The sequence below is a fragment of the Vidua macroura genome, chromosome 6, assembly GCF_024509145.1.
Source record: "Vidua macroura isolate BioBank_ID:100142 chromosome 6, ASM2450914v1, whole genome shotgun sequence".
Lineage (NCBI taxonomy): Eukaryota > Metazoa > Chordata > Aves > Passeriformes > Viduidae > Vidua > Vidua macroura.
In genome coordinates this window covers 39,325,349-39,342,927 of record NC_071576.1, presented here as the reverse complement: position 1 = coordinate 39,342,927, position 17,579 = coordinate 39,325,349, and the positions used below count along the sequence as shown (strand labels likewise).

General features: G+C 43.8%; 1 protein-coding gene and 1 long non-coding RNA gene across 2 annotated transcripts; one reads left to right on the top strand and one right to left on the bottom strand.

Annotated features, from left to right (window-relative positions):
- Positions 1-301: 301 nt before the first annotated feature.
- DDB2 (damage specific DNA binding protein 2) lies at positions 302-15,506 on the bottom strand. The gene is made up of 11 exons (XM_053979624.1): positions 13,793-15,506; positions 12,698-12,881; positions 9,793-9,923; positions 8,976-9,167; positions 6,299-6,465; positions 5,149-5,248; positions 3,583-3,760; positions 2,754-2,899; positions 2,336-2,500; positions 1,981-2,026; positions 302-1,518 (listed from the first exon to the last, which is right to left on the bottom strand). The coding sequence occupies exons 1-11, from the start codon at positions 14,078-14,080 to the stop codon at positions 1,424-1,426; spliced, it is 1,692 nt and encodes a 563-aa protein (XP_053835599.1). The 5' UTR covers positions 14,081-15,506; the 3' UTR covers positions 302-1,423.
- Positions 2,906-3,340, top strand: LOC128808482 (uncharacterized). The gene is made up of 2 exons (XR_008437474.1): positions 2,906-3,034; positions 3,150-3,340. It is a non-coding gene; the product is annotated as an uncharacterized LOC128808482 (long non-coding RNA).
- Positions 15,507-17,579: the final 2,073 nt, after the last annotated feature.

Below are 17,579 nucleotides of genomic sequence, written 5' to 3'. Positions count from 1 at the left end.
CTAGAAGTTCACAGGGTTAGCACCAGTGTGCTCAGTGTTGGAAAGCAGACAGAATTTACTCCAGCATATCCCCCCCAAAGGAATTCCCTGTTTCACAATCCCACACACTGCACAGAGAGATTTGACATAAACTGGTTTTGACAGCAGCAGCTATTCATAGATACAGCTGGTGATGCATCCCGTCCAACTTGGAGGGGTCTGCTGCAGACCCAGTACTATGTCTCATAGCCCTCCTGTAGAAAGGTCTCCAACTTCTCCCCTACAAAAGCAGTTCAGCAGTATCCTCAAAGCAGCCACTCTATCAAAGAATTCTAGTTTAGTACAAAATTTTATTGATATTAATATTGCAAAACTATAAACATGAATGTGGAGAATCTGCACAGGCCTGGAGCCCATCCCATCCCATCAACCTCTGGGACAGCAGCAGCCTTGTAAACAAAGTAGAAAAAGCAAAACTTAACCCTTTAACAACAGTCTTGAAATTTGGCTCTGAGCAGGGATATTTGGAAGAAATCCCTCACTTCTGTTTTATAACACTCTTACCAAACATTTTGAAGCACATAGGCATAGGTGAAAAAAATTACCTAATCATTGGCAAGAAACAGCCTAGAACTCTGAAAATAGAAACTACAGAATCAGTAGGTGCCCAGCTCCGTACTGTCCTTGCAATCAGTGATAGAGAACACTGGCATCCTGTTCCTTGTGGTTCAGTTAAATTGCTGCAAGCAGAGAACAGGCTAAGCCTGATGTCTTGACCAACACATTTTCCAAGCCTGCATATGGGAGAGCTTGGTGTTTCCTTGGATACCCAAGCTATCTATGAATTCACCCCTGTGAACATTCTATCTTTTCAGGATGTCAATCCTGTTAGCAAATGGTTTCTCAACTTGGTTGGACTAGAACAGGCTGGGGACCCTGTCATGAGCTGCTCCACTGCAGACTACAGGAAATGGGAACCTCTGACAAGTGATGACAAACAGATATGGTAGGCTGAAAGCTACAACTTTAGCAAGATCTGGGAACATCTTTGAAGTTTTCCTAGTGCCTCAGAAAACGAGTAGTAACTCCACTTGGAGGAACCAAGTATTGACACAATTTTCTAGAAACAGAGGCCAAGAGGATCAGGGAAGCAACATCAGATCCGGGGAGGAAGGACAAAGTCTAATTCCCTGCATGGCTTATACTGCCCATTGCAAACAGCTGAGTTTGTACCCTGGGATTCAGAAAGGATCAAAATACTAAACCAGTTCTCTAGATCCATCTCTTTTTACTTCCTTCCCTGTGGTTTAGAATCACTGCTTTTTGTTTTCATCTCCTACAGCTCCCCAGACATTAACTTAGCTTTTGAGTTTGCTTGTGCCAGGGTTTGCCTGCCTCTGCCCTCCACGTCTGGATGAACTCCAGCTTCCAATCCCCTGTTCTCTCATGGTTCAATCTCCTCGTTTGTCATGGCTTTCAAGAGATGTTCATGCTTCTTGGCTGCCATCTCCTCCTGGTTCCAGATCAGAATATTAAAGCCTGAGAAGAAAAATTAAATACTGTAAATCAGAAACTCTACATCAATCATAATACCTTAGGCTATGTCACTTAAATGCCAGAAATTCAAAAGACTTTTTCTAAGACATTTCCAAAGTATAGGGAAAAATAGTTATTGTAGGTGCTGTGTCCACATAGCCATGGAAATCTGATCTAACTAAGAAATATATGTAATTCCTAGTGTCATCTGTCACAGGCCTAAGACCTAAATCTATAGCCAGCTAACTTAATCCCACACAGCCTGTGAAAAGCTGACTAAACTTGGCTCTGCAGCCTAGGAAATGAGATAAATTAAACAAAAGGAAATGGTACAGCCTAGCAGGAAAAGGCTTTCCCCCCTCCATTGTTTTCTTCTACTGCTTCATGGATGGCATGGTATAACAAGTCAGCCCTTTTCTGGGACTAGAACCCACACATTTAGTACCCCAGGTTCTCTTTACTTACCCATGCCAGAAGCCAGTGTGTCTCCCATAGGGTTAAATTTATTGAGCTGAAAATGAAAACACAGAATCTGTGAGAGCATCACTGCTTATGTAACAGTCATAAGAACACCACAGCTTATATAACAGCAACAACCCATCTGGAAAAACAAGTGTTCCCTAAGAGTATCACAAAAACCCCACAAAGGACCACGGACTAGCCCTGCTTGAGTCAGCAGTTTTAGCTGGCAGCCATATCCCATGACAGCATGAGTCTGTCATAAGTAAACTGGATATGGTTCTAGTCCCTAAGCCATGCCTCTTTCCCAGAGACAGAGCAGTGTTACTGACAGCCCTTTCAGCTGCAGCGCTCAGCTCACCGAGATGATCCCAGAAGCATTTGGATCGTAGAGCTGACAAACCATCTCGCCGGTGTTGCCATCAAACACATCCACAGTTCGCAGCTCGTTCAGTGTGTACCCGGGGAATTTGGGGTCTGGGTAGCGACCTACGACAATGAGGTCATAGCGAGGATGCCACGTTGCCTGATCAGGAAACACAGTCACGGAGAGCTTAGAGAAAGGGACAGAGCTCAGCACTGATGCAATCCAGAAAAATGACATTGGGAGCAACTCTCATTCTATCCCACCCACAGCTTGAGGAACACTGCTCCACTGGGAGTTGCAGCAGTGTAAATATCCACCCACCAGTGTAGTATCTTGACCAGAAATCAGACCATTTTTGATTTGCAGATGGCTGCTAGCACCAAGCATGGTGCTCCTCTTAGATTTAACTCACCTTAATAGGTGTGAGGTGCTGAAACTGCCTATGTGGATGTGGAATCAGATGCTGTGGCTTGGTCCAGTCTGAAGATGAGTAAACCCTGATTTCATTGTGCTGGTCTGTGCTCAGAAGCTTGGCACCATGTGTTGGGCTGAAGTAAGCTAGCAAAGTGGGACAATAAGGCAAACTAAAGATCACAATGCTGTGACTGACAAGAAATGTGTCACATTTCACTGACTGAAAATCCATCGCTATTTCTTTAACTGAGATGTGAATATGGCTGTGTGTCCCAATAGGTAAGACTTTCACAAGACAGACTACCTGTCTCAAACAAACTCAAAACTCTTACAAAATGTAAGCTGAAACCTACAGTGATGGCTTACCTAAGAAGAAAATGTTTTCTCATTTCAGAATCACAGGAGGAAACATGGCAAAGAAAGGCACTTGCTCATTCAAATGAAAGACAGTGGAATAATGAGACGGACACCTGCAGTTTGGACTTCCATCAAATGGTAAAGTTGCACCCAAGAAAGAGAGGTTTGAGTTCCATTCTCTGCTCTTGTTAAAGGGATTGCCCCAATAAATTCAGTTTTCTAATCTCAGCCACTGCTGCTTTCAAACTCACTTCTAAGGTACAGTGTCACAGTTTGTATGGCAAATCCTAAGAAGGTGCTGCAGCTGCCTTAGCCACCTCCCTACCTCTGGCCACACATTCCCAACAGCTTCCTTGCTTTAAGTACCATGCAGCTTGGAATCAGAGCAAAACCTAACATTGCCATCACAATAAAAGCTCAGCCAAGTGAACTCTCTGCAGAAATCCAATGCAATGAAATCCTTAACTCACCTGCATTGACAGGTTTCTCATGTGGAAGCAGATGAAGAAAGTTTGTTTTGTTTTTGATGTTTCTGAGGTCCCAGATTTTGACTGTCTGATCCACAGATGCTGTGGCAAACATCCACTCACATCGGGAGTTAAACTCTACATGAGTCACTTTCTTCTTGTGCAATTTCAGCTTCCAGACCTACACCAAACAGAAAATCATGTAGAAAAAAAATAATCAAGATCTGGAGTAAAGAAATGAAATTATAATCTCCTAGTGCCAAATAAAGAGGTCTCACATTTATAGAGTAACAAATCTTCTACAATACACGAGGAGTGTATTCACTGGAAACAAGAAAGGAAAAGAATGACCTTGGGAAATAACTATTTCGTTATAGAAAAACTCTGATCTGACAATTTATTACAGCTATGAGAAAAGAAAACACAAGCCCAGGCCTTCATGGAGGGAAGTATCAGTGCCACTGTACAAAGCAAGATCACATCTGGAAGACCTTAAGCAGTGCCACCCTTTCACTTGCAAAAAGATTTAAACAAACTGGAACATGTAGAGAAAATCTTCTGCCAAGATAACAAGAAGGAAAAAACTGCTTTGTTTGGAAAACCAAAAAGCCTTCCTTTAAGTGAAAAAAGTGAGAGAGATATAATTAGCTTCTAGAAACATGTCAGCAAAGAAACATGAGGGTAGGACAAATATTTCAATTAATAACAATAAATAAACACCAAGCAGCCATGAATAAATTTCTGTACAAAGCCAGAAGGTTACCTCCAATCTAAAGGCTGAAGCTGGCCCATCCTCCCTAGAATAATGGATATCTCCCTACTGCAGAAAAGACTGTCACATTCTTTCAGGGGAAAAAAAACGTAAGTCAGCAACTAATGCTGAATAAAGACAAGTCACCTGGAGCACTCCTGACTCTGCCCACTATTTTGCACAGCTACCTCTGGCCACAGCTCATTGGGTGGCAAACTTTTACAGGTATTATTACCTTTACATGCTGGAGAGAGGGCACTGCCACTGTGACAGTACAGCAGGCACTTGAAGCAGGGCCCACTCCAACTATTCTCTCCTCTTTCGCTACCCTCCAGACTCACAGTCTGCCTCTGCCTGCCCTCTCGTGTCCAATGGCAGGAGTGCCATTCACTGCATTACTGCTCTGTGCCTACCCTCAGGTCATGGAAGGGTGCACAGCAATGACTCCTAAGTGACTCCCATCACAGTACTAAGTTTCTGGAAGTGTGAAGGTTGTTGGCAGAGGGTGCTCACATCTTCAGGTTACCCTATAATTACTCTGGCTAGTAGCAAATACTCTTAAGGAAGGGGCAGCACATGATAGATAATAATTCCTTGTTTAGAAATTATTACCATTATACTTAACAATGTCAAATGTTGTACTCGAAAATGTCTACTGGGTGGCAGAAGTGGAGAATTTCTCACCACCCAGACAATAAGTGAACTCCTCTCCTGAGCTGCAAGTCACTTGCTCCTCTTTGCAGGGTGCCTGTAGAGTAGGAAAGCACATAAACCATGAAGATTCCTGTAGAGGAGATGCTGCATGGAGCCATACAAACCTCTTCACCAGAAGTGCTGAGCAGGACCACGTTGCCCACATTATCACCTGTCACCACTGCACGGCAGCTTGCAGAAACGTCCACACTGCAGTACCAGCAACTAGAGGGAAAGACACAAATCAGTGTTGTTCCTATAAGAAAGTGAAGGCAGTGGAATTCTGGTTCACATCTCCTCCCTGACAAGGGAGACTGCAAGAGATTGTAACTGCAATCTCCTGCCTGGTGGTATGGGCCTGAGTATCCAGAAGAAGGACAGCTTATCAGCAATGCTTTGTCTGTGACTGAATGTGAAACAACTTCTAAGTCATTTTGAAGTGCTTATTAGGTGGAGTGTAACACATTGCAACAGTGAAACATAATTGAGGCTGGAGAACCACTTGGTGCCTGAACATGAAAATACCTTGGGAAAGATCAGAACATCCTTGGGACTTTGACAAATGTGGAGAAACAGCTTTAAAATTACATTTTCCACAAAACACTGAAGCAGCAGTAAAGACAGAAGCTTTGGACTGAAAAGTTGCACATCAAACTGTCTCAACTTCATGCTCCAGGAAACAAAACTGAATAGAAATTATCTGATAAAGACATATGTCTTAAAGCCAGCTCTCCCATGAGAAGGGCAGTGAGAATAAAGCTGAGGTCCTTTGGGAACTTGTTGCAAAAGCTTCATTTGCAAGATAAATTATTCTAAAAATTCAAGGCAACGGAAACTAACATGGTGAGCCTGAAGTCTGCAAAAGGGCCACAGGGTAAACTCAAACTGAAACTCAGATTGTGCAGGAATGTTGTGTGGCTTTTCTATCTGAGCTCTACCTGAGCTGCCACTGACGAAACAGACTACTGACAACAATGAAGAGAAGGAAGGTACCCTGCTCTTCTCACCTCACACTTCATAAAGTGAAAAGCCATCAGTATCTGCAAGACAGGAGATGGCATCACCAGAAAGTAACATGGGAAGATGTGGGTGGCACGCTCAGCTAATGTAAAAGCCTACCTGCTCTGTGGCTGCCTAGCAACCAGGACCCTGTCTCCAACCTCCCCCATGGGACCAATTCACACCAAGAGTCTCCTAACACTGGCAGAGATGAAAAAGCAACACAGCATTAACCCCAAGGAACAGAGAATTAACCTTGCAGTGCCCTCTTCTCACCAAACATTATGATGCTCATGGCCACAGTCCAGGGCACGAGAGATCACCTGCACCGCTCTGCCCTCAAGATCCTGCAGACTTAGGGTGCCATCACCTGATGCCACATAAAGCTTCTCTGCCTCATAAGGACTGAACTTGATGTCTCCGAGAGAATCTCCTGGCCCTTTCTGAAATACACACAAAGCCAAGAGACATCAAGGTTAGAGTGAAAATGAAAATCTTAATTTAACAGTCACCTCCTGGTACACACTGTCAGTTTCTCTAGGTACAAGCACTGCTTTCTAGCAGAGCACATACACAAGAACTCTTTTTTCCTAACCTGTTTCAAATCCGAGCACACACATTCTGAGCCTCCAAAGTTTGGGCTGCAAACCTCATTAGCAGCAAGGACTGCTGCTCCTGTTATGGAGGTAGGACTAATCTGCAGTGAACTACCTGGCTAAGACCATGCTTAGGAGATCACAAGCAACACCAGCACCATTCCATGCATAAACCATGTAAAATTTCATTAGAGCCCAGCACCAAGCTTTTCTTACAGAGACTACATTGACTAGCTCCCTAGAGGCTGCTTCCAGTGCTGTATCTGGTCTTTCTCAAGGTACCAACAAGCAGGAAAAGCCAAGTGCAAATCTTACTGCTAACCCCATGGCAGGAATGTTATGTTCTATTGTTATGTTGTATTGTTATTGTTGTTATGTTGTTTTCCCCTAGCTAGTCCACTGAGGAGAAGTGGAAACCTTACTCAAAGACAGAAGAAAAGAATGCTACCAGGGAGTCCCCAAACTCTTTAGTACTCAAGTGCACTGCATCTGCTGCTCACAGAACAAGTACTTATGTTTCAGGACGCAATTTATCTCTCCTTTATCTCTCACGGTTTTATCTCACCCCACCAGTCATCCCAGCATGACTTGGGTTCATCTTCTGCCCATTACAAGGTTGCAGGTGAACAGCTAAATTGAAAAGTAACCATGGAAGCTGCACTCGGAAAGAATTAGGTGGGGGAAAGTAAAGTGAAAGCTGACTCAAATTCTCTCACTTACCTTCAAGCACAGAACTCAAATAACTAATTGAAGATCTCAGGCTTCCTCATGAGTCCACAAAAAAACCAACAGTCTTGAGAAGATAATTCTGAGAGCTGCTTCTAGCAATTCATCTCCTCTTTTCACTCACTACTGAAGGAACCCAGATTCTTAATTTTGGTATTTTAGACAAGCACCAGAAGCTCAGAGGGATGAATTGGCGTGACCCTAATGGCAGGCACTGCTTGAAGTCAGTGGTATTTGTGGAGAAGCATGGCGAGAACCATGAATTGTCCTGTAAAAACCACCTGACAACAAGCAGCACTGCTAGCAGATGAAGAGGTTAGAAAGTCCCCAGGGCACAGAGCTTTGTGATGTGTTAAGAACAGACAAGTAAGGAAATCCACTGGATCCCCACTCACTCATGTACAACAGGAAGTAAACAGCATCAAAGAGTCCCTCCCAATTAGTGAAAAGCTCTTTCCTACCCACTACCCCATTTCAAGGAAAAATAAAAAGAATGAGCCTCCCTGAAATTCAGAGGATAAAGAACATGTATATGGGGAAGAGGAAGCCCAGCTCTCACATATTAGAGACAAACATATCTCTCTCTGTTTCTCTTGCTCTCTGTAGTGCTTTCTGCCAGCAGGACACAGAGGCCCAAAGCATTACTGTATTCTTACTCCCAGTCCTCGGTGCTGGTGAAGACCCGGACAGTATGGCCATTAAAATCCTGCAGGGTGGTAGTGCCGGCAACTGACGCAGTGTACAGCTGACTAGGGTTAAAAGGGTTAAACTTCATTGCTGTGATGGCCCCTCCAGCTCCCATCTACAAGGAAGGGGATGAACAAAAGAAAAATCCACTGAGTGATGGGGAAGGAGAAAAGTGTGTTCTGTAAGTCTGCAGGCACTGCTATGTCTTTAACAGTAAGTGAAACACACCACAGCCCTCTAAGCAGGAAAGACAACCGTGTCTCTGACATGTCTAAACCAGGAGCTGCCCTCTTGGAGGACAAATCTGCAATTCCTTCAGTCCCCAGGCAAGGTACTCCTTTGCTATCTGGCACCACGCTATTTACAAAAAGAGAAAGGTGACTCTGGAATTTCTGGAGGATAGACCTCTCAGTGTGTATCTATCTTAACTTGGGTGATAAAAGGTACAAAGTTTTTGATCCCCTGCTGGAATGGAAATGGCTGAATACAACAATGAGGGGGTATGCCAGATGTACACACCATTCATTCTACCTTAGTTTCTCACTTGAGATAAAGGTACCTTGTTTCTCCCCAAAGATGTTTCTTTATCTGCCACAATAAAAGGTGAGCAGAGAAAGATCGAGACCTAAACCAGACAGACCCTCTCTCCTTACTTGTTTCTGGCATCCCTTGGTTTTGCCAGTTGCTGTAATATTTTTCCACTGAGCACAGACCAAGTGCTACTTCATTATGAATTTAATCATCATGCCTCAGTTCTCCCCAGTGCTAAAACAGTCTGGGACCTGGGAACAGACATGCTGTTGCATCTCAGTCCTACCCATAACTAGCTACTCTGAAACCCAAGATCTTTATATGCTTCTCACCACAAACCTCAGTTTTTATCTGCAGTATTTCACAGTACTCCAGTTTTCCCTCCCACCCATTCCTCACATACAGAGGCTTACCCCCTTTATGAAGCAGGTTTTAGCAAGTACTTCACAATCCCAAAGGATGATGTCTCCACCTTTGGAACCGACAGCTAGCGTACTGGGGTGTGTTGGGTGCCATTCCAGACACGTCACTCTCCTGTCAAAGGGACTTGCTCTTCGAAAGAGGCAGTATGAGGAAAGAGAACGCACAAAAGCCAGCTCCAATCTCTGTTAAAAAGGTAAAGAGAATTATGACTTTTGCAAGCATTCCTGAGATTCTCTGAATGAGGAATGATAACAATTTCTAATTGTCATTAATGTTAGTAAGTTCACACAATATTTTAATAATGAAGCTCGCCCAGGTGCTTCCCACCTATGGATGTTACAGGAAGAATTAATTTTCAAATGAAAGGCATTCGGCTCTACGAAACAGTAAAACATTATGGACTTGAAGACTATGTCTGTAAAGAGGAAGAAAATCAACACTTAACCTGACAAGATTGGCAAAGTAGAGTGGATACAAGAACAGTATCACAAAACAGTCAGATCAGCATGCAAAAGTATCACTGTGCAGTAACGCATCTGGGAGAGTGGACAAGTTTAAATATGATTCAAGGAAGTACAGAATTAACAGAGGATAAAAATTGGCAGGGCTGGGTCAACCAAAAGGGAAAGCCATCTCAGCTCTTGCATTTTACTGGATTAACAAACATAAGGGTGCACCAGACTTGGAGCCACAAACTGTGTATATGGGGAACTTTTTAGGCCCCTTGAAGTTCCTCTGCTTGTGTTGAAGATCTTTTTATGTAGGGAGCTGAGATGTCCAACAGGTCCTGAAGGAGACACTTCTCACCTGCCTGAGCTGTGCCTGAATGGAGCCTCCCAGCATTTTCTGGTAGACATAATGAACAATGCTGCATCGCCGCTCCAGCTGAGAGGAAAGGACTCTCTTGTTTCTCATCACAAATCCACCTCCACTGCAACCTGCCAGTGAGGAAAAGAGTAAAACTTACTGATTAGCAACACCTGTCATGCTCATTCAATATAAACAATATAGGAAGACATCTGCATTTTCTGCTATATCCATGAAAAGCTTCAGCCACAAGATAAAAGCTTCTATATAATTCTTATACATCAAGGTGCAGCAGCTTCTGCAATTATGGAGTCCAGTGCATCTCACAGGCCACCCAAGATTTGTGTATGCTTCCTCTTGTTAAACCTTCCCTCTCTTTCCCACAGATTTATCAAAGATAACAGGAAAGGACTAAAGCAATGCCACAGGTGGGTGGTGCACCTCTTGGACAACATACAATTTCAATGTTTCATACCCAAAACACAATGCTGCTATCCAAAGCCCCATGGAAATATGCCATGGGAGGTGGTAAGCCCCTGCATACAGCAAAAGAAAAGTCACATGTGTAATCAGCAGGAACACCTGAAAATTTCCCAAGTATGGCAACATGAGCTCCCACACAGTTCCTGAAAAGCCTGCTGTGAATCAGAACTTTCTGTCTGCTCATGCTGTAGCCCATACCCCCTACAGTCTGCTTACAGCGCTGCGAGTTTTATTTTTGATAACAGACTTGCTGACGCCTCACTGCCTGAAAACCTTTCTGTTTGGAGTGATTTTTGCTGACAGCACAACTTGTTTCTAGATTTTGCCCATGTTCCAAATTTTTGTCTTTGGGGACCTTTATGTAAAAATAGATCTGTTCAGTCCCATGTCTGTGATCTAATCATCCCCACAACAATGGCCTGTAACACTCCAGGGGATTTAGATGTCAAATGCATTTCTTAAGAAACACAAATGCTATTTTCATTTAAGGACACTTATTAAAAAAAAAAAAAACAAACACAGAAGACTCAAAACACGTGGATCATCCTATGTGATTAGAACCTAAATTACATCTTTCTTTAATGCAATGATGGAGAAAAGCACACTTCTTTGTTCACATAGGGAGAACACTTTGTCACACTTGTTGAAATAGGTACAAAAGTATTTCTATTCTAATTCCTTTTTTTTCACTGAAGAATTGGTATCCACAGTTCCTTCTTCAGAGGTGACAGAAATTGAGGTATTTTTTTTCAGATTCCATTTTGCAATGAAGGATGATTTATTAAGAAACAAAGCTTCAGGCCTTTTTAGAATCAGCTGAAAGAAACCCTCTAAAAAAGGTGGTTTAATTGTAAGAAAGGGAAACTGTCCTATATGGATCAGGAGAAAAAAAAAATTCTGAACACATACAAACTGGAACACTGAATGGGAAAGCTCAAATACAAAGGTCTTCATCTTTTTAAGAAAGGGTTAAGGGAAAAATATGATTAGCCTCATTTTTCTGAAGTATCTTACAGGAATGGCAAATGCTTACCAAATACAAAAATCAGGTCACGAAGTTACAATAAAATCATGTAGCTAAATTAACTACAGAAGATGTTTTAACTATCTACAATTATAGACAGAACTCCTTTCAAGCAGAGCATTTTGCCTCCACAGTCACTGTTCACCCTGCTAAGTTTGGACTTACAGACCACACAATGGAAATGTGCAAAATCATAGAACCCCTGTATCTCTGACTTTTGAAAAACACTTCAATAATTTCTGGATTCTTAAGCCAAAATTGTACAGAAAACACATAGTATCTCCACATAAGGCAGTAACCCTAGTGATCTCCTAAACCACTGATGGAAATAAAGGTTTTATCTGAGAAAAGGAAGCTGAGGGAAGACCATATTGCTCTCTAGAACCACCTAAAAGGAGACTGTAGCGAGAAGGGAGTTAGTCTCTTCTCCCAAGTAACAAGTGATAGGAAGGAGAAAAGGGTCCCTAGTTACATCAGGAGAGGTTTAGATTGGCTTTAATGAAAAATTTCTTCACTGGAAGAGTTGTCAATCATTGGAACAGGCTGCCCAGGGAAGCGGATGAGTCCCCATTCCTAAAGATATTTTTTAAAAATGTGTAGATGAGGCATTTAAGGACATGGTTTAGTGGTGGATTTGGCAGTGCTGGGTTCACAGTTGGATTCTACAATCTTAAAAGTCTTTTTGAACCTAAATGATTCTATGAAGTTGCTGTAGGTAAAGTCCAGACAACTTCCTCAATAAATGCAAAGCATTAAACTTTCCAGTATATTAGAAATTAATCACAACTCCACATTACATCAAAAATCTTTAAGATTTGGTCTTTTTCATAAGTTAGTTACTAAAGGAAAAAAATGCACATGAGGAGAAGTAATTAGAGGAAATTCTGTCCTTTATAATCTGAACAGAGGTAGAAAGTATTCCTGCTTACTGCACCAAAAGTTAGAACAGGGAAAGAAAGGGGTTCAAATACCAGTTCAGACTGGATGCTGTAGGACACCAACCTTAAAACTAACAACTGCATTTGGAATTGCATAAAAGTAAGAATATATTACCAAGACTGGTCTGTCTCATACTAAAGCAGAGATGTGGTAATACAGGAATTCCATAAAACTTGACCACCCTCAAATGAGCTGTAACAGCATCTTCAGTGCTTCAGGCTTTTATCAAGGGGTACAGAGTGTCAAAACTTAAACATTCATGCATGCACACACACTCACTAGACAAAAACTTGGATATACTACCCCAACACCAGTCTGCCTATTACTTCAACATCTAACCCCATCTGAACGCTCATGTCTGAACATGCTTCTTGGCATTCTTCCTCTTCAACTAGTCAATGCCTGTCATTTGCAGTAAATCTGGTAGGGAGAAAGAATAAGAATCTGACGAAATGTTACCAATTTTCCCTGTGGGTTTAGATGTTTTTCTCACAAACAACTTCTTTTCTTGTTTCTCATTCCCTCGTTCTCCATAGTCCCGTTTCCTCTTCCCAGCTGATTTTGCCTCTTCTGGCCATTGCTGACATGTCCTCTCATGCTTCTTGTCCTTTGACTGGTTCACTGGAGCCATTCTGTCTGACCACTGAAAGCAAACAAAGCATGGAAGGTAAGACTGTCATACACATCTAACCAGAAGACAGAGAGGAAAACTGGAATGGAACATATCCCAGTTAGTCTGAAGGTAGTGATTAGACCTGTATCCTCTTTCATTGGGATGACACTAGCTTTTTATTGTTCTCTACTGAAGAGAGGAACAGGTTCAATAAAATCTTCTTTGTTCACGTATAAAAATTAATGTATCCTAAAGCACTAGAATATGTTTTGGCAGATGTGCCTCTACTAGACTTTTAAGCCTGAAACCCACAGATCTGCATAAAATACATCTGTGAAACCACAATCCCCTAACCATTTCTCTGGTAGCTCACACTGAGCTCTCTAGATTCAGCTAAGCAAAAGATCAGAATTTTTATGACGATGGCCAGGGCTGACTGGCCTTGCAACAAATGGGCTCAGAAGGTACTTCCTGCATAATGGCCACTTTTCCTCACAACCACCACCTGGTAATTGGATTCGGCTCCTGCACTGCCTGGCAACCACACCGGAACTGCTCTCCTGACGGCGGTGAGATTCAGCCACTCGTGTTCCGCGTTATGCTGGCCACAACGCCACCAGGCCCCTGAGGAAAAGCATAGGCCTTCCACGGCCTTCTCTGCAGCCAGCGGGCCGTGCGCCAAACGCCCTCCGCAGCCGCAGCACCTTCCTGCACAGCATCCCTAGGCTGAGCCTGTGTTCGCGTTGAGCTAATTTAGAATTCCTGAATGGCCGTCACTGATATCTGCCCGTGTTAAATATAGCTCGGCGGGCACTGCGCAGGCTCTTGCCCAGGCAGCGCCCCCGTTCCGGGACCTCCGGGCCTGGCGAGGGGCCACCCCTCAGCCCCTGGCGCGGCCCGGTGCCCCCGCGGCCTGGGCGGAAAGCCCACCCCGCTCTCACCTGCGCTCCCGCGGCCTCGGCTCTCCTGGCGCCGCCGCGGCCGGCGGCCGGCACTGGCCCCTCCCCCGCGGTTTCATAACCGGGGCGGGAACGGGGGGCAGCGGCTTCGGCCCGGTCGCCGGAGCGGCACCGATTTCGCCGGCCACGGCGGCCCCCGCCGCTCTTCGCCGCTGAGGGGCAGGGGCAGTGCCATCGACAGGGGGAGGCCGGGGAGAGCTCGGCGTGCTTGTCTAGCCCTAGCCCGCCTCCACAGCCCCTACCCCTGCCGGCCTCCCCGGCTATCAGCATGAGCAGCGCCTCCGGCTCCCCGGGAGCGAGAGGCGGCTGCGAGGGCCAAGCCGGCCTGAAACGCGCGATCCGTCTTTGTCTGCCTCCTGGTTATTTGGTGCAGCACGTAAAATCATTCGCCCCTCATTAGTTTGTAGAGCACCCAATTATCCTATTAAAGCTGTTTGGTAAGGGCCCCAAACACGGCAATCAAGAAAAATTCAAAACACCATTTCCACAAGAAAATTCACCTGGTGTTGGAACACAACAACAACATCAACAATAGCATCAACACCATCAACAACAAAAGGCGCTTCAAAAGCTGATGACAAAGTCTTGTCGAGAGCAGCTCACAGAGTACTAGATCCTACATGAGGAAGCTGACAAGAATGGGGAAGGAAGAGCTCTACCAACACAAAGGGAGGTACCAGCACTTCCCTCCACACCTGCAAAGGAGGCTGCTGTCTGCTGCCCGTGGGGAACCTTATCCCTCATCTCTGGAGCAGGAAGGTCCCTGGCTTCAGGCCTACCAGTAACTATGCTGAGTAATTAAGGTACAGTCATCCACACAGGAGGCTATGAATACAGGTTCTAAAATAGCTGTACATAGCCATGCCTTCTGTAGGGTTTGGTTTCAAGTTCTACTATTTTTTGCGCTATAACTACAGTTACCTATGGATTTTCTCACATACTAGAAAAGGCACAGAAAAATTCCCCAGAAAACAACAAATACTCAGTCTTTATGCTCTTTCCCTGAACAGTAACAAAGTTGTATTACTTGTTGTATCAGAATGCCATACACAAAAATGATAATCACTAATACAATCTGGTTTTGGACATAAACATCAAACCAATTAGCAAGTCTTAAAGTCTAATCAGGCACTTTTATAATACACAGCATTTGTCTTAGAAATGTACCCATTAGCAAAAAACAGCATAACCTACGCATTTCCATCTTGGAGCTATCACAGTTAGCATTTTTTAGAAATGGAATGGACTAGAAAAGAGTAGAAAAGGCTATTGCCTGTGGAAGGGACCTACAATGAACATCTAGTCAGTCCAACTGCCTGACCAGTTCAGGGCTGACCTAGTCAAAGCCTGGTATTAAGGGCATTGTCCAAATGCCTCTTAAAAACTGACAGCTTGGTGCATTCGCCACCTCTCTAAGAAGATTGTTCCAGTGTTTCACTACCTTCTCTGTAAAGAAATGCTTCCTATTGTCCAGTCTAAGCCTCCCCTGGTGCAGCTTCAAACCACTCCCATGCATCCTATCACTGGATCCCAGGAGTAGAGATCAGCATCTCCCACTCCACTTACACTTTCCAGCAAACTGTAGGGAGCCATAAGGTCACCCCTCAGCCTGCTTTCCTCCAACCTAGGCAAGCCAAACTCTGGATACAGCCGAGGACTTCAACACCATTCTTAAATTTTGAGTCCCAGAACTGCACAAAGTACTCAAGATGAGGTCACATGCTAAATAGAGTGTTTGTGTCAATGACTAACATCAAGTTTGATTTCTCTCTAGAGAATCACGAGTTATTTTTGTAATTATTATCCACTAATGGCAAGAACAGCAGACAGTACACAATTCATGCACAGAAAAATGCCACTGGCCTGATGTCCCACAGCTCAGTGTGTGGATGGTACTCTGAGCAAGAGAAAAACTAATTTGAAAAAATATTCTTCCACGTATTTACAGTCTCTTAGAACTGCAGTATGTGACAAAGTCAGAGGAGTAGAATTCTGCATGGGCAGGATATTAGGTTTTCTTTATTATGCCTTTTCTCTGATGTACAATTTTGTTGAGGTTCTGCCTCAGTTATGGGACATGATTCTCTCCCACAGAATCAAGTTATCTTGTCACTGGGTCTGGTAAAGCTATATTGTAACTAAGATCAGTTTCATGGTAGTAGTAATACCATTAGGTGTTCTGCCTCCTTGTTTCCAGGACCTTTGTCCAAAGCATGAATAATTTTGGCTACTTTAGCTAAATATACAATTATATACAAATGTATAAATCATATATAAATTATATATACTAGGTATATATCATTAGAGCAACTAGTTTGCCATGCATATGAAAACAAGCCTATATTCCATGAAAAAGTAAAACAAAATATAAAACCCTAGAGATTAAGGAGTAAATATCATGCTATTTGACCTCCTTCTCTTCCATGACCATTGCTAAGCTGCCCATACCACTAAAATGAACAAAAAGATCGCTATCATTATGACCTCATTTACCCAAACACCCTATCTTCCCCAAGCCATTCCAGCCTTGGAGGACAGGATTGCAACAGCCATGCTATTTAATACTCTCACCTTGCAGTCAGTATTGGTGGTGGCCAAGTCCCACATGGGCCGTATCTGTCTTAGACATGCTATCTTAGATGCACATGGGATGTCAATATAGAAATCAGCATGCAAACATAACATCAAACAAACACTGGATATAGACTATGAATGAAGGATGACAGGAGCTTGCCTTTCTGACCTTCATTAATATACATTAATTTGATAACAGAAATCAAAAACTCAGATCTTAATTGAATTAGGGATTACCTATGCCAAAGAATAGGGATCAGTTTTGCTTTAGTAGAAGACAAAGTTGTTGCTTATACTCTCAACTGTGATTAACTTCAAGGACAAGACAAGCGTATTTCTTCACTTTTTAAAAGTGATACCTTAGGCAATGACCTGTCATGAGTGTCCACCTTCCAGGGACCCTATGCTGGTAAAAGTGAACAGAGGATCGGTCTCAGAAGAAAATAGGTGGAATAGGTTCTAATGTCCACTTTCTAACACAGAATTTCACTGTATGTGAAGGGCATCAGCACAGTTATTTTCTGGCTCTTATGGAATCTAGGGCACTTGTAAAGAAAGGCAAAACGCCCAAGTACTGCTCCAGAGAAGTGGAAGATTTATGGCTCCTTCCTCTCTTCCTTCTGCAAGGCTCTCAGTCTTTCCTTTTTCCACCAATTGAATAAAAACCACTACAAACCCACAGCTGGTCCTTGGAATTATGTTCCAAGTCACTTGGAAGTAGTCAAGAGGAGGTGGGCCAGCAAGGTCTGGTAGTGCTCCTTGTACAAGCCCTGGCCCAGGGGATATTGCACTTGGGGACTTAAAGATGAGGTCTGAATTATTCAGATAGACATTTTCAGAGAAATGGAAGAGTGACTGAAAACAGCAAGATAGGGCTGAATGAGAAAGACGGATGCCAAGACGAACTGAGGTGATGCCACCCTCTAAGCCCAGGGAGAGTGATCCATGCCACTCTCACAAGCGAGACCACAGCACTTCACCTGGGTGGAAGCCAGCCTTGGGGAACCTCCTGCTCCAACACCAAGGCGGCTCCAGGCCCTGCAGGTCAGCTGGCCAGTACAGCACACAGATGAACGAACTCACAGACAGGAGCCGAACTCAGGGCTGGGCCGAGCGGCTGCCTCCCTCCCGACCCCGCCACGAGGGGGATCTCGGCCAGGCGACTTCCCTCAGTCCCCTCCTCATCCCACGGCTA